The sequence below is a fragment of the Stenella coeruleoalba genome, assembly GCF_951394435.1.
Source record: "Stenella coeruleoalba genome assembly, chromosome: 11".
Taxonomy (NCBI): Eukaryota; Metazoa; Chordata; class Mammalia; order Artiodactyla; family Delphinidae; genus Stenella; species Stenella coeruleoalba.
Window position 1 is genome coordinate 68,077,961 of NC_137157.1, and position 14,523 is coordinate 68,092,483.

Genomic DNA, 14,523 nt, shown 5'->3' on the forward strand with positions numbered 1-14,523 from the left:
ATGTTCAGTGGATGGCCCAGCTCACACCCAGTTCCCAGTTATCCTCTGTGTCAATGACCCCCAACTCTCCATTTAACTTCAGCGCCCACTCTCTAAAGAACACACCCTAGTTGGGAATCACCACTAAAGAATGCCTATACTTCTGTTCCAAGACGCCATCTAACCACACCCATCAGTCCGTTCCCTCCTCTTACTCCCGTTTCACCTGTTCCGTTTCATCCAAATCTTCAGGCCCTTGCCCACTCCTCCGAAACCACTGTTTTCCTCACCTCCTTTCCACACCCAGCCAGAACCCCCTACTAATCAAATCAATACCTCTTTTACTAGAACTCTCCATTGATTTTCCATCCTTTGTTTCCAGTACAGCAAGCCTGAGTATTCCCCGACCAGGTGAATCACTCCAATTCTGTTCCAGGTGACTGAGCTCTCACAGAGAAAGCTGCTCCACTATTCAGATTGGTATCGTTCAAATTTATAGCGACTAACCACCTCAGCCCTCGGTGATCATCAGTAACCCTTTCATTTGTCCTAGTCAGTTCACATCTATATTCCCTAGAGTAGCTCTTCCGAAGTTGGACCACTTTCTTAAGCCCCTTGCTCATCGATCCCTCCATCTTTATCTTTAGCTCTTCCTTCCTCGTAGTGAAATAGAAATCACCAGGTGGGAGCACACTCACCTCTCTACTCCTCCAACTCAAATGTACTAGAGTACCAACCTTGATCTCACTCATGACTATTTCTGAGGAACCGGGGTGTCTCCTCCTGTCCTCTCTAAGGCCACTGTTTGTGGCCTGTGTCCTAAGTCACAGACCAAAGCAACCTTCAGAGATGCTGTCTTCCTTCTATATCTTTACCTGCACTTCAGTCTAGCTTCTTCCCCATGACAAGCAGATCAATTAATCTCACTCCTCAAATAAAATCACCATCATCAAAAATAACAAGAGGGGCTTCCCTGGTGGTGCAGTGGTTGAGAGTCCGCCTGCCGATGCAGGGAACACGGGTTCGTGCCCCGGTCCGGGAGAATCCCACATGCCACGGAGAGGCTGGGCCCGTGAGCCATGGCCGCTGAGCCTGTGCATCTGGAGCCTGTGCTCCGCAATGGGAGAGGCCACAACAGTGAGAGGCCCGCGTACCGCAAAAAATAAAAATAAAAAAATAACAAGAAAAACAAAATCTCCCCTTAGCCTTTTTTCCATGTATAGCTACTTCCCATTTCCTTCTTCCATTTCCTCATCAAATTTCTTGAAACTACATATTTTATAATATAAAATATGTACATTTTATACGTTTATGCAATAGAAACAGATGGCAACAGTTTGAGGAGTAGAGATTGAGAAGAATATATATATAATGTTATGTGTATGTATGCATATATATTTGTTGTTTATTCCCTAAACCATTGCCATCTGTTTCTCACCAAACTTCTAGACTGAAAATACCCACACTAGGTCACCTATGATCTTATAATTGCTAAATTCAAAGTTTCATTGCTAAGTTCTCTCCCTAATTGACCCAGTAGCATTTAAAACTTTCTTTCTCCCCATAGCATTTATCACCTCTTTACATTTTATACATTTACTTGTTTAGAACCTTTCTCCCTCCTGTAGGATGTGTTTATGAGGGCAGATACCCTGCTTTTTTGATTCGATGTCTAGAATAGTGCCTGGCATAATAAGTAACCAATGAATTTGTTGAATAAATTGCACCCACCTCCTGGCCAAAATCGATTGGGCCAGAGGTAGGAACCACACCCAACCTGGGTCAACTTCGTTTAAATCTAAGAGTTTAAGCTTGGGACCAAGAGTCAAGCCAGTCTGTCTAAGTGGATGTAAACTGATCTTCAGTGTGAAAGGAGAATAAAGCAGATATGAGAGAGAAGTCGAGACAAAAACATCCTGGTAGAATTCAAGCCACTGGTTCCATTATCCCATTTATCAAAACAAATTCTACTCTTGGTCTCTGTGAAATATCCCAATACCCGTATAGTAAGTTACCTTTTAAACTTAAACAAATTTAGTCTCTTTTTCTGTTGCTTACTACCAAGAGATTCCTTACTATAATAGTGTTCTGTGGTTGATCAGGCTCAAAATAAACATCCTAAAGCCAATGTTCAAAAACAAAAAAAAAGGAAAGAGAGAAATGAGGGGAAAAAATAAGAGTTCCTGTTCTAATTCCCTGAATGAACAATATGTGTAAATATATGGGCAATGGTTAACTTACTTTAATGAGAATGTGGTGTGATATGGAAGCATTCTCTCTATGATTTACAAACCTTTTATGATATCATACTTAGGTACTACTTATGGGAAAAGAGCTATTTACATGTCTTCTTTAAATAAGCTTACACATACAATCATGTTAGATGTAACACCATTTTATAAAATTAAGTTTAGAACTAATTTTACCTCATGCTAATATTCCTAAGGCCATAGAAAAGTACACCATTAAACACAGAACAGTTGAAGAACCAGAGCTACAACAGCACATAACTAATTAAGGCTGGAAGGCAAACTGAAATGCATTCTAAACTGGCATTTAGAAATAACAAAGCTCTATCCTGGAGTATAGAATTAAATAATTATCTGCATTACATTTCATGGGTACTTACCAAACAAACGCTGATGGAACAGAAATTTGCCAGCTATTAGTCCTATGAGAATGGCAAGGAGCCATAGAAGCACCTTCAAAAGCCTCCAGCCAACTTCTCTAGGGTATTTATTTGTTACAAATGAAAAACAGTTTCCAACAACAATAACGTTGGCTTCTGTTTGGCTATGAGAAACTGGGTCCTCCGCAAATATTAAGAAGTTAAAGAAGATCACCAAGTAAGCCACAATCAACCGAGACCAGGGATGCTGGAAATAATAACGGAAGTCTTTACCCATCCTTCAAAACTTCAATTCCGTAGTTTACCTGCATAAGAAAAGATACACAGGGTTAGAGCAGAAAAACAAGTAGTCTCTGTCTTCCTGTTATCTGTTCAGATTTATAACAGCTCAATAGAGAGGTATTTGGAAAAGACCTGTTCCTATTTATGGCACCAAGACAAGCCTGAGATTGAGGATTGGCCCTTCCCCATCATCTCATCATACCTCTGATCTATGGGGATTTAGGAAAGAAGGAGAGTATTGGAAAGAGTAGGGGGAGAGGGAGGGACATGAGAGGGCAGATCATGGTCCAAAATTGGCATGATGACTGAAATCATAGGTAAAAATCATCTCAGGAGGCAATATACAGCAAAAAAAAAAAATAATGCAACACTCTTCCTCTTTTAGATTATCATTTTTATGTTACAATCATAATACATATCATTTAAAAATTAAAGCAATGTAGAGGTAAACTGAGGACATATTAACAAAATATAAACATCCTCCTGGGCTTCCCTGGTGGCGCAATGGTTAAGAATCCGCCTGCCAATTCTGGAGACACGGGTTTGAGCCCTGGTCCGGGAAGAACCCATGTGCCGTGGAGCAACTAAGCCCTGAGCCCTAGAGCCCGTACTCTGCAACAAGAGAAGCCACTGCAATGAGAAGCCCGCGCACCGCGCCCGCAACAAGAGAAAGCCCGCGGGCAGCAATGAAGATCCAACGCAGCCAAAAATAAATAAATGTATTGATTTATTTATTAAAAACAAAAAATCCTCCTCTGACCAAACCCCTCTCCTCAGAGTTAAGGTCCCTTAATAATTTGATGGATATACTTTCAGATCTTTTCTTTTTTTTTTTTCACATTGACAAAAATGTGTGTGTGTGTGGGCTTTTACAAAAATGTTCACAGTCTACTTGCCAAATAATTTCAACACAGAATAAGATTCATGAAATAGCTAAGTCTATGGCAGAGTAGTTGCATGTAGGAGAGCTTTTAGGCAACTCTGCTTGTGGGAAGTGAAGAGGAAGGGGAAGATTTCACAGAGGAGGACATACCCAAATTGGAGGTTGGGGGATCAGTAGGATTTTTTCCCCAGTGAAGGAGGCAAGGATGCTCAATCTAGGCATGTGCAAAGGCACAGAGGCATTGCAAAATATGTGATATGCCTAAAGGGCCAGGCCCTAACGTGGATGGACACTTTGAGTACAGAAGCTTTCCTAAAATGCTGATGTCCAGGCCCCACCCCCTAAGTCTTGCTCAGCTCCTCTCTCTTTCCTCTTTGGGAGCCAGCCTGCCCATAGGAACACAAGCCTGTCTAGGTCCATCAGGTGTGGGACTGGGTGATTCAGTCTATCTACTTCTGGGGTTCAGTTTTGGTGAGCCCATGTGGTGCTCAGACTAAGCTATAGTTCTTTTTTTCCCCCGCAAGAAAGCTGATTAAATCTGGGGTAATAATAATAATAATAAAATTCTCATTTTACACGTGGCTAAAAATACAGAGAGCAAGTCAAAAACCTGAAGTAACTGGAAGTCAATGGAAGATCTGAGGATAGGCTCCAAGGCTGGCTCCCAAGTTCCAGTCCAGCATTCTGGGCTGATGAATGTCAAGTGAACCCACTATCTAAGCTAATGAAGACCTGGCTTAGCTATTTTAGAAAAGCTACGTAAACACACAAAACAACTGGCAGTAAAATTTAGCACGACAAATAGTTACTGTGCCTTGGATTCTAAACCTTCTAAGCAATTACAAGTCCTTTGTGATCTTCATGAATACTCCAAAATATCTGTTCCCAGCATCTGTAGCCCAGATTGCTAAGGAAGGGTGATTTTTTTTTTTTTTTAATGTGAGGTTCATCACCCAAAGACCTGTGTGGTTCTCACACCAAAGAGAGCAGAGAAACTGATGAAGAAGAAAACACATCATGCATTTTCACAGTATTCAATAGGCTAGAAGGCCAGAATGGGTCAGCTGTCAACTTGATTTTATGCAACATCTTTGAAAATGTCGAAAGACCACTATTAGAAGAGAATACATAGAAATACCTCAAGGCCAATGAGTCTTGAAGCAGGAGTAGTTCCTACATGCCCATCAGAACTGGACAGGGGTGTCAGTTAACAAGTTAACAGGTTTCTACATTGCTTCTCCTACCAGTGAGGAATTCTGGTGTAATTGTCCCACCACCTCCCTTCCCCACCCACACACAAGCAAGGCAGCAGGATTTAGAACACTGACTACATATAACCTTGATTGTTTTTTAAATAAATGCTTTGTGGAGAGTTGGCATATACTTATTTTATCGTTGCTGTTGTTAACTTCAGAACCTTGCTTTGTGGGCTATGTAATGTCCACATGTCCAAACTGAATTACAACATTCAGACAATTTGGAGACAGCTGTTCCTCTCCAATATTTATATTGTTTCAAGAGAGAGAGCTATAGTACTGAAAACAATCCTGCCCTAGTAGAGATCCTAATTCCCACAGCATGCTGTGAATGCTACTATCATTCCCATGTTACAGGTAGGAAAACAAAGGAGCAGAGCAGGTGCTGCCTACGTAATTTGCATATCTAGCGAGTGGGAGAGCCAGCACTTCAATCAAAATCCATTCCTAGCCCTTGATCTAATATACCACAACAAAGCCGGAAGTGTTTGTTGCAATAAATAGTTCCCATCGTGTTTACAGCTTCGTCTTCATCTCCCCTAACTAGATTCAGTGACTTAGACACTAGCTTAGTGAACAGGATCATTTGGTCTTTTTATTTTATGCTAAACGTGGTTATTTATTCTTGCCTCATACACTAAAGGGAAGCGACGTCTTCTAGAGGGCCCCAAATTTCCAAACCTACATCATAACTTAAACAACACCTGTGCTTATCTCCGCTTCCTGACTTCGTACACAAGGTTGCCAAAAGTTTGCCAAGTGATCTCGGCCTGTTATCCAGAGCACCAAAACTGCTTTCCTCTCTGGAGTTCCCATAAGGCATCCTGATGATCAGTACAACCATTTGGTGACTCTAATGTTAACAATCCAGGATTGAGGTGGTTCAAATTGACAATGCTCCACTGTGTACACAGTCTAAAAATGTTTTTTAATTTTTTAAAATTCAATTCTGCTACCACAGTTGAGCTTTTATCATAAACAAATGTGCTTTTGTCGTAGCTCTTAGCAGATCACAGTGAAATGATTTGTTTTTTATGTGTTTGTCTCCCTCACTAGAACACAAAGTCCCCAGAGAAGGGGCTGTTTACTTTCAGAGCAAGCAAAGTGCTGAGCTCATAGTGGGTAATCAGTAAGCACCTAGTGGATAAGCTGAGCGGAGATCAGTCCCCTCATTTAGGTGAGACGAGAAGGCAGAGCAATCTGCCATTCCTTCCACTAAGGGAAGAGAAGAACAGCTGAGTCCAAAGACTGCAAGGATGACTCAGCCAGGAACAAGCACTGACACACCCCATGCCCACCCCTACAGTTCCTATCTCATTTCAGCCCCAGGTTCTGCACTGTTATCATTATTACTAAGGCTAACATTTATTCAGGACTTAGCATATAGCCCACACCATGCTAATGAGCTTTACAGACATCTCATTTAAATTTCATAGCAGTCCAATGAAGAGATAATCTATTGTAAGCAACGTTGAAGCTGAGTTTAGTAACTTGCATGACAGAACAAAACAAGCCTATGTCACAGCCAGCATTCACATCCCAGCTACGTGGCTTCAACATTCTATGCTACACCTTCCCCACGCGAAGACAGACATTCCAAAATCTTGCCCTTTTCATGTTGTGTATAAAGTTCCTAATAATAAAGCCCACTGATATAAAAGATTCAAAGTACTTGTAGGATAAATGAGTCTACTTTTACTATTCAAACTGACTCGGTAGCATGATCAGAAAGAACTGGGATTCCTCGAATTTTTTCCTTCTTTGAGCATCAGTATAAGTAGTTGAGTCGATCTGATTGTCCTTTTGCGACGCATCACTGATATTCATTCTGTGATTTTCCAACTCTGCTTGGGGAGAACACTGCACCTCTGAGAACTAGACTAATTCACACCATTCAATTCTCTCTCCTGATAATATCATCATTAGGTAGATGCCCCCAGCAATACCTTGGAAGCCTCTGCTTTTTCACCTAATAGCAGTGACAAAGATGATGGTTAACTACAGGCTGAAACTTTATATACTGTCTGATAATCCACAGGCCTTCAGTCATGGTTTCCAACTCTAGAGGGACTATTATTTAGAGTAGATATTAGAAATGTCATGCATTTTACTACAAGCCAGTATTTCACCTGGTACTAAAGGCTAAGAATGGAAAAATGGAAGGTAGGGTAATTACACTCAAGTTGGGAAGATCAGCTGAGCAAAGGCACAGGAAAGGCTATCTGGGACAGGCACAGAGATGTATCAGTAGTTCTGTGGGGCTGGAATATAGAGCACTTGGGAGTATCCTGGGAGAGTTAAGGATAATTTGGGGCCAGTTCAAGGAAGATTATACAAAAGTACTGTTCTGTATTTTACTGAGTAGACACTATGGATTCAAAGTTTTCAGATCCGAAACTGTTTGGAGCAGGGTTTTAAAAAGATTTCTCTGCCAGCTTGGAAAATGATCCACTGGTATGAGGCATGATGAAAATGGCGAGACTAGTTTGGAGGCGCCTCCAACAGTTTACGTAAAAGATAAGCACGTACTGGACCTGGACAACATCAATACCTTAATAATTGTTGTAATAATTTGTTTGATTACACCAAGAGTACCCTGCCTTCCTTACTTATTAGGATTTTTACAAATAAGTGAAAATACTCAAGGACTTCAGGAATATGAATTTCATGTTTCCTCAGCAGGAACCCTGGCTCAGGTGATACTTTTTGCATAATGACAAGTATCATCAAGATAGAGCGTACCACTTCTATTTTAAAAAATTTATGAATGCATATGGCAAAGTCCTTGAAGAACTAATAAAATATGCTATACAAAATACACTGTTACTAGCCAAGTAAAACTCCCTCAGAGCCCAGCTCTGCTAACGTAGGTCTTAGCATCTAGTGATACCTAACCAGGTAATAACATCGTTTTCATTGTGGAGCACGGTTCTAGGATAAAAAAAGAATTTCTCCAAAGTTTTTGAAGCTCCCTGGTATTTATGTCTGAAAATTCACCTGTAACCCTTCTTAGCTCTTGTCAAAGGGCTTATTAAAGATGACTGCACCTGTCTCTGCCAAGAGTGTGAACTTTATTCCAGCACCTTGAGTCTAATTTCCTAAAGCATAATGTTTAAAAAGACTTCTTGTGCTTTACTTTTTGCAGTATGCACTTTGTGCAGCAGACAGCTGTGTGTTGGACACTTCTTGGCTGTATTCGTACAAGACAAAGTTAAAGGGTATTTTCTTCAGTTACCTAGCTATAGTATTATGCTAATGTATGTAAAGTTCCTTGCAGTTAACAGAACACTTTTTACAATCATTTCATTTAATCCCTAGGAAATCATCGCTTTTAAAATTGCCTATCAAAAGGGCAGACAGAACTTTAAATTATTGAATACTGTTTCCTTAAAAGATAAATAACGATAGCCTATGTTTATGTCACATTTTACCTCTTAGTGTTCTTAATGGGTGAAATCACACCGTTAGAATGACTTTATAGAAATGATCAAAGGAATCAGGAAGGCAAAACAAATGGCGGTGGGAGGAATATGGTCCAGTTCTACCTGACCCTGCTACTCACTAGCTCCGTGACCTTGAGGGAATCCCTAACCGCCCTGAGATTCCATTTCTTCACCAGCAGAATCCTAATGCAAGTACTTTCCTCATAGGGTTGTAGTGAAGACTAAAGGAGATTTCATTTGTAAAGTGCCTGGTCACTTTCAGGAACTTCCTACCCTGAGGACCACTATTAAAATACAAGTGTCTCTTGGTCATTCCCATTAAACATGAGCATGAAAATAATATCAACTCTATATTACATTTACTGAGTGCTTTTCACATGTTACTCTCAGTGTCAAAGGATTTTAATATAACAACATAAAGGATGAATATCTTCCTTAATTTACAAATATTGAAAATGAGGCTCAGAGAGGTCAAGCTACTTGTCTAAAATCATACACAGAAAGTGGTGAAGTCCACTTTTTGTTAATTCCATGCTAATTCCATAATCTCTTCATTCATTTGTTCACGATTTACCAATTGCCTATTTGTGCCAGGCACTGGCCTATGTGGGAAGGTTACTAACAGACCACACCCCTGTTGCCCTGCATCTTAGAGTCTCAACTGAGGGAAACAGACATTAAACAGAGAAAAATGAAACACACAGTATTTTAGAAAGTTATAAGTTGCTGGAGAAAATTAAAACAGGAGAAAGTTAATAGGGGGTGTCAGGAGTGAGGGAAGTTGAAGAAGCCCTCACTATAAGGTGACAATTGCCCAGGCGTGAAAGAAGGAAGCGAGGCAAGCAGATATCTGGGGAAAGAGTGATCCAGACAGAGGGAACTCCCAATTGTAAAGGCCTGTGCTGGGTGCATGATTAGTGCATTTAAGGAACAGCCAGGAGTCTAGTGTGACTGGACAGGGTGTGGGTGCAGAGGAGTATGAAAGGACTCGAGGTCTGGGAGGCAGCATCACCATCAGGCCTTGAGGCCATCCTACCATGTGGGCTTCACCCTGTGGGAGATGGGCAGCAGAGAGTCAGGCAATCTGACCACTCTGCCTGATGCTTGGAAATTTATCAGATTCTGGGTACATTTAAAAAGAAGAGATGACAAGATGTACTGATAGACTGGATGTGGACATGGCCTGGCAAACCCCAGAATGGATTTGCCATTTCCTGAGATGGGAATGCATTTCTTGAGATGAACACTGTTGGAGCAGACAGGCAACATAATAACAACTAACATTTTGTAGTGCTTTTTATGTGCTGGGCTCTTGGCAAGCATTTTTCATGCATTATTTCAATTAACATTTAGACCAAACCTTTGGATTCACCAGTGAAGAAATAGAGATTTTAAAAGGTTATAATTTGCCCAAGGTCATACACCTACCAATTGGCAGAAGCAGAGAGAACTATCTCTTTATTACCCCAAAGTCAATACTCTTAATTACTGTGTATTCCCTACCCTGAAAAGTATAACACCTAATAAATTTCCAATGGGGAGGGAGCAAGGGTAAGAATTAGATGATGATGTGCGCCTAGTAGGCACTCAATAAATCTTTGCTGATGGATGAGTAAATGAAAAACTGTGTGATGACGGTTGGATAACAGACCAGTCCTGGGTGAGAAAAAAGCACTGAATATTCCATTCCAGACAGAACAGACTCTGGATAATGGAATATCCAAGTCTGTAAAATGAGAAATGTCAGAAGGTGAGAAAACCTCAGGACCAGTCCTGAGGTAAGGATAGGTCTTAGTTTACTATCTTGAATTGTTAGACGAAAGGGCAGGCAGGCATGAGGGGATGACACACAGTATTTTTATGTAATGCAAATGCTTAATACAGGTTTTAAAAATACAAACAGCGATAATAACAGAAGTAAAATTGGAACTTCTTACTTTTAGTGCAATGCAAGAGACCACACAGCCCTTTAAATAAGAATCAACCTTTTAAGCCAATCAATGAAACCACCATAAGTGGCTCTGTACAAATACCAGGATTGTATTTGTGGTACCCTAGCTAATTCAGAGGATCGCATCCATAAATCACTTCCTAGACTTTCTCTTCACATAGTTTCAACCTTTAAATTATGTTCTTCCCTTGTTATTGTCCTTCAGTCTTTGGCATAACAAAGCACTGAACCCATGCAAGTGTTTAAAATAGAAAACTTGAAAGCAAAGCAGTTCAGGGGTTCTCTCTGAACTAACACATTAGCCAACTTTCCATCAAAATGGCAAGATTTTGATCAAAATGTCCTTTTCATGTCCTAAAGTTGAAAAATAATCACCAATGAATTCTTTAAAAATATTTAGACTTCCTTTTCATTACATGTGTTGATGATAAAAAATTAATTGCCATGCTCATATTCTAAACACAACACCAAATAAAGTAACAGTTAATGAATAAAATAAAATTCATTCATATCTGAAATTGCTTTTAATTGGCTGACAGTTTTAAGAAGCAAATTAAGTACAACAAACAAGTACTGGTTTCTGATCACAAGGATCAGGTGAAGGTGGGATGGGGTGGGAATAAATATGAGGCAAAATGTCAAAATCCATAATTACCTTTAAAGTACAAAGATTGGGGGAGAAGGAATAGAGCTGGAAAGTATAAGCATGGCAAAAATTCAATACTTTACAACAAAAATTGCTTTTACAGGGATTCTACTACACTTTACATTCAATAAATTGGAAGAACTTTTTTTCTGAAGACAAAACAAAACCCTGAAATCTTCCTGGAAGTCCTCTGGATTTCAAACAACATATCATTTATAACTAGGGGGAAAATACATTTATTCAAATACATTTATTCAACATACTTTTACTCGAAAAAAAAATGTTGCTCATGAGACTTCTACCTACACATAAATACTAAAATAAGCATGTGATGTTTACGAGCATCTCTCTCTCATACACGCACACTCGTTTATTGTTCCACAGCGAGTAGAATGAATAAGGGCAGCCAGAGTGGACCCACATGAGTCAAACACACTTGTGGGCCTCTGGCATTTTCAAAAATAGGACTCGACAAATAGCTTTATTAATCACGATGAAGACAGTAAACACCCAAACACTGAAGTTTTGTGGGGTTTGGAGGGGTTTGTTTTTTAAGGCGAACACTCCTGAACTACAACCTGTTAATTTAATTAACGAACAATACTGGGGCTTTTACTCTGTTCGCATCCTAGGAACCCCTGAAGCGAGGAAAGTTCACCGTCCGTCCTGGCGACGACCCTCACCCTCGGATCCCGGTAGTTTGAGGGCCCCCCGCCCCCGCGCCGCCCCGAGCCCCGAGCCCTCCCCTAGCCCTCCTCCTCCTCCTTTCGCTGGAGGGCAGGTGCGCGCCCCCCTCCCGGGCACTGCACTGCCCCTCGGCGCGCCGACCCCGGGAAGGGAGGAGAGGAGTCGCTGGGCAGCGGGCCGGGGGACGCGGCCGGGGCCGCAGTCGCGGGCAGGACGAGGAGGCGGCGCGGCTGCGGGCGGCCGGACCGGGAGGGCTCCGCCGCAGCGGGACCGAGCGGCGGGGGAGGCGCGCGCGGCCGCCCGGGCCGCGTACTCACCAAGGGGGCCGCGCGGGCTCGGGGCGTCCGCACTCGGGAGACCCGGTGGAGCGCAGCCCTCCGCCGCGCCCGCGGCCTCGCTGGGAAGCGCGGCGAGACGGGCCGGCGGCGTCGCTGCCACCGCAGCTGTCACCGAGCTATAAATACCGGCTCGGCCCACACCCGTCGCCGCCTACGCCGGGGGCCCTCCGCAAAGTCCGCCGGCCGCGGACCGGGCAGCGGGAGCGCGAGGGCGACAGCGCCGCGCAGACTGCGCCGGCTCCAGCTGTGCGGCAGCTTCCGCAGCTGGAGGCATGGCCTCCCGCCGCCCCCGCCTCTGCCCTCCCGCTCCCTCCTCTCGGGCCCGCGCCGCGGCCCGACTCCAGCTCGCGGGTCTTGCGCCGCAGCCGAGCTGCCCGGGCCGGGCCCTCCGCTGCAGAGCCGGTGGCGGCGGCGACAGGCGGGGACCGACTTCGGTACCCGGAGGGGTAGGGGGTGGCGGCTGGGGGCGGCAGGGCTTCAGCCTAGCCTGTCAACAGCAGCCCCTTCTTCCTGGGGGGAATCGGCCGACTTCTTATAAAACCCACCATCCTGCGGGCAACCAATGAGGTTCCCAGGTGGAATGTCCTCTAAGAGCTGCAAACTTTCTAACGCGGTCGGGTCACAGGGCATCCTTCCTGCTTTTGTCTATTGGTGGCGTGGAGGGCTGGGGGTGGGAAGAGACAGAGCCCGCGACGATCTGAGAAGTCTGAAACTTACTTTCCAGCCTGTCTAACTTACACAAAACATATGCTCATATATTCACACATGTACACACTTTTATAAGCACAAACACATTCATACACACTTAGAAGTGAGCTGCATATGTATACACACATATATAAATGCATACATGCATTTATGCACACATATATACGGAAGCACACAGGAGCACAATTTTTAACCTTTTTGCAGCCTGAAGCTCTCAATAAACTATAATTCTATAGTGCTCAAGTGATTCCTTTGCAGCATGCAGGAGGAAGACCCTCTGACCACGTTTAACAGGTTCCTTTCTTCCTGTTGTAGCGTCTTTTCCATTATATATGTGTGTGGCCTTGTCTCCATCCACACCCAATAACAACTGCTACCTCAATTTACAGGTTGCTTATAATGTATTAAAAACGGCTATCCGGCATACTGATATTCCATGCTAACAGAAGTGACCGCTAGTTTGTGTAGTCAAATGGAAAACGGGATAATTCATACCTACTTAACAGTAGCAAACTTAGGAGGAGAACAGTCTCTCTCCTGGACTGGCAGCATGATTCAGGAATAAATTGGGTAGCAACGGGGAGAGCTGAGATGTCAGCAGATTTTGAGATGGTACAGAGAGAGCCATTCCCAAGTCCTGCAGTGTAGCTAGTGTACACAGGGATCGTTGGGAGTCCACTGCCATACTTCTCACTAGTTTGACATTTGTTCTACTTCTAAGAATGACCACATATATCTACATTGTAGTCACACTTTGTGATCATCTTATGGAACTCTCAGCATAGTAAAGCTTTCACAAGTTTTCCCAGAAAGTTATTTCCTATGCTAGGACTTTGTACATTTTACTGTGACATTTCTTACATTTGCTGTACTTTTTTACAACTTCTTTTTCTCCCCCACTAAACAATAAACTCTTTGAGGGCAGAGACTAAATCTTACTCACCATTGCATCCTCAATACCTACCATAATGAGTTATAGTAATGGCTCAATAAATAGCAGATTAATTCCACAGTTTAACTATTAGAGTCTACTGTGGTTTTGTAACTATAATCAGGATTATTTTACAAAAAATTATTAAACCATGTAACTAATTAACATAAGTTCCATATGCTATATATATATTTTAACTGTAGATTTACAATATTATATTACTTTCAGATGTGCAGCATAGTGATTCAGTATTTTTATAGATTATATTCCAGTCAAAGTTATTATAAGATAATGGCTATATTTCCCTGTGGTGTACAATATATATTTGTAGCTTATTTATTTTATACATAGTAGTTTGTAGCTCTTAATTCCTTACCCAATGTTGCCCCTCCCCCCACCCCTCTCCCCACTGGTAACCAGTAGTTTTTTCTGTATATCCGTGAGTCTTTGTTATATTCATCCATTTGCTTTATTTTTTAAATTCCATGTATAAGTGATAACATACAATATTTGTCTTTTTCTGACTTATTTCACTAAACATAATACCCTTCCAGATCCACCCATGTTGTTGCAAATGGCAGAACTTTATTCTTTTTTATAGCTGAGTAGTATTCCATTATATATATATATATATATATATATATATATATATATATATATGTACACATACTACATCTTCTTTACCTGTTGATGGACACTTAGGTTGCTTCCATATCTTGGCTATTGTAAATAATTCTGCAATGAACATTGAGGTGCATGTATCTTTTCAAATTTGTGTTTTTGTTTTCTT

The 14,523-nt window shown here is 42.0% G+C and overlaps 1 protein-coding gene across 2 annotated transcripts in view; it reads right to left on the reverse strand.

Moving 5' to 3' along the window:
* Positions 1–12,225, reverse strand: part of TMEM117 (transmembrane protein 117) — a 529,693-nt gene extending 517,468 nt beyond the window's left edge. Inside the window, exons 1-2 of one of the 2 annotated variants that reach the window (XM_079938385.1) lie at positions 12,074–12,225; positions 2,609–2,913 (exon numbers count right to left, since the gene is read on the reverse strand). In XM_079938385.1, the coding sequence (XP_079794511.1) occupies positions 2,609–2,885 (277 nt within the window). In that variant the 5' untranslated portion in view covers positions 2,886–2,913; positions 12,074–12,225. Of the gene's footprint in view, positions 1–2,608; positions 2,914–12,073 lie in introns of those variants that run through there. The other variant, XM_079938386.1, reaches the window with a different exon arrangement.
* Positions 12,226–14,523: the final 2,298 nt, after the last annotated feature.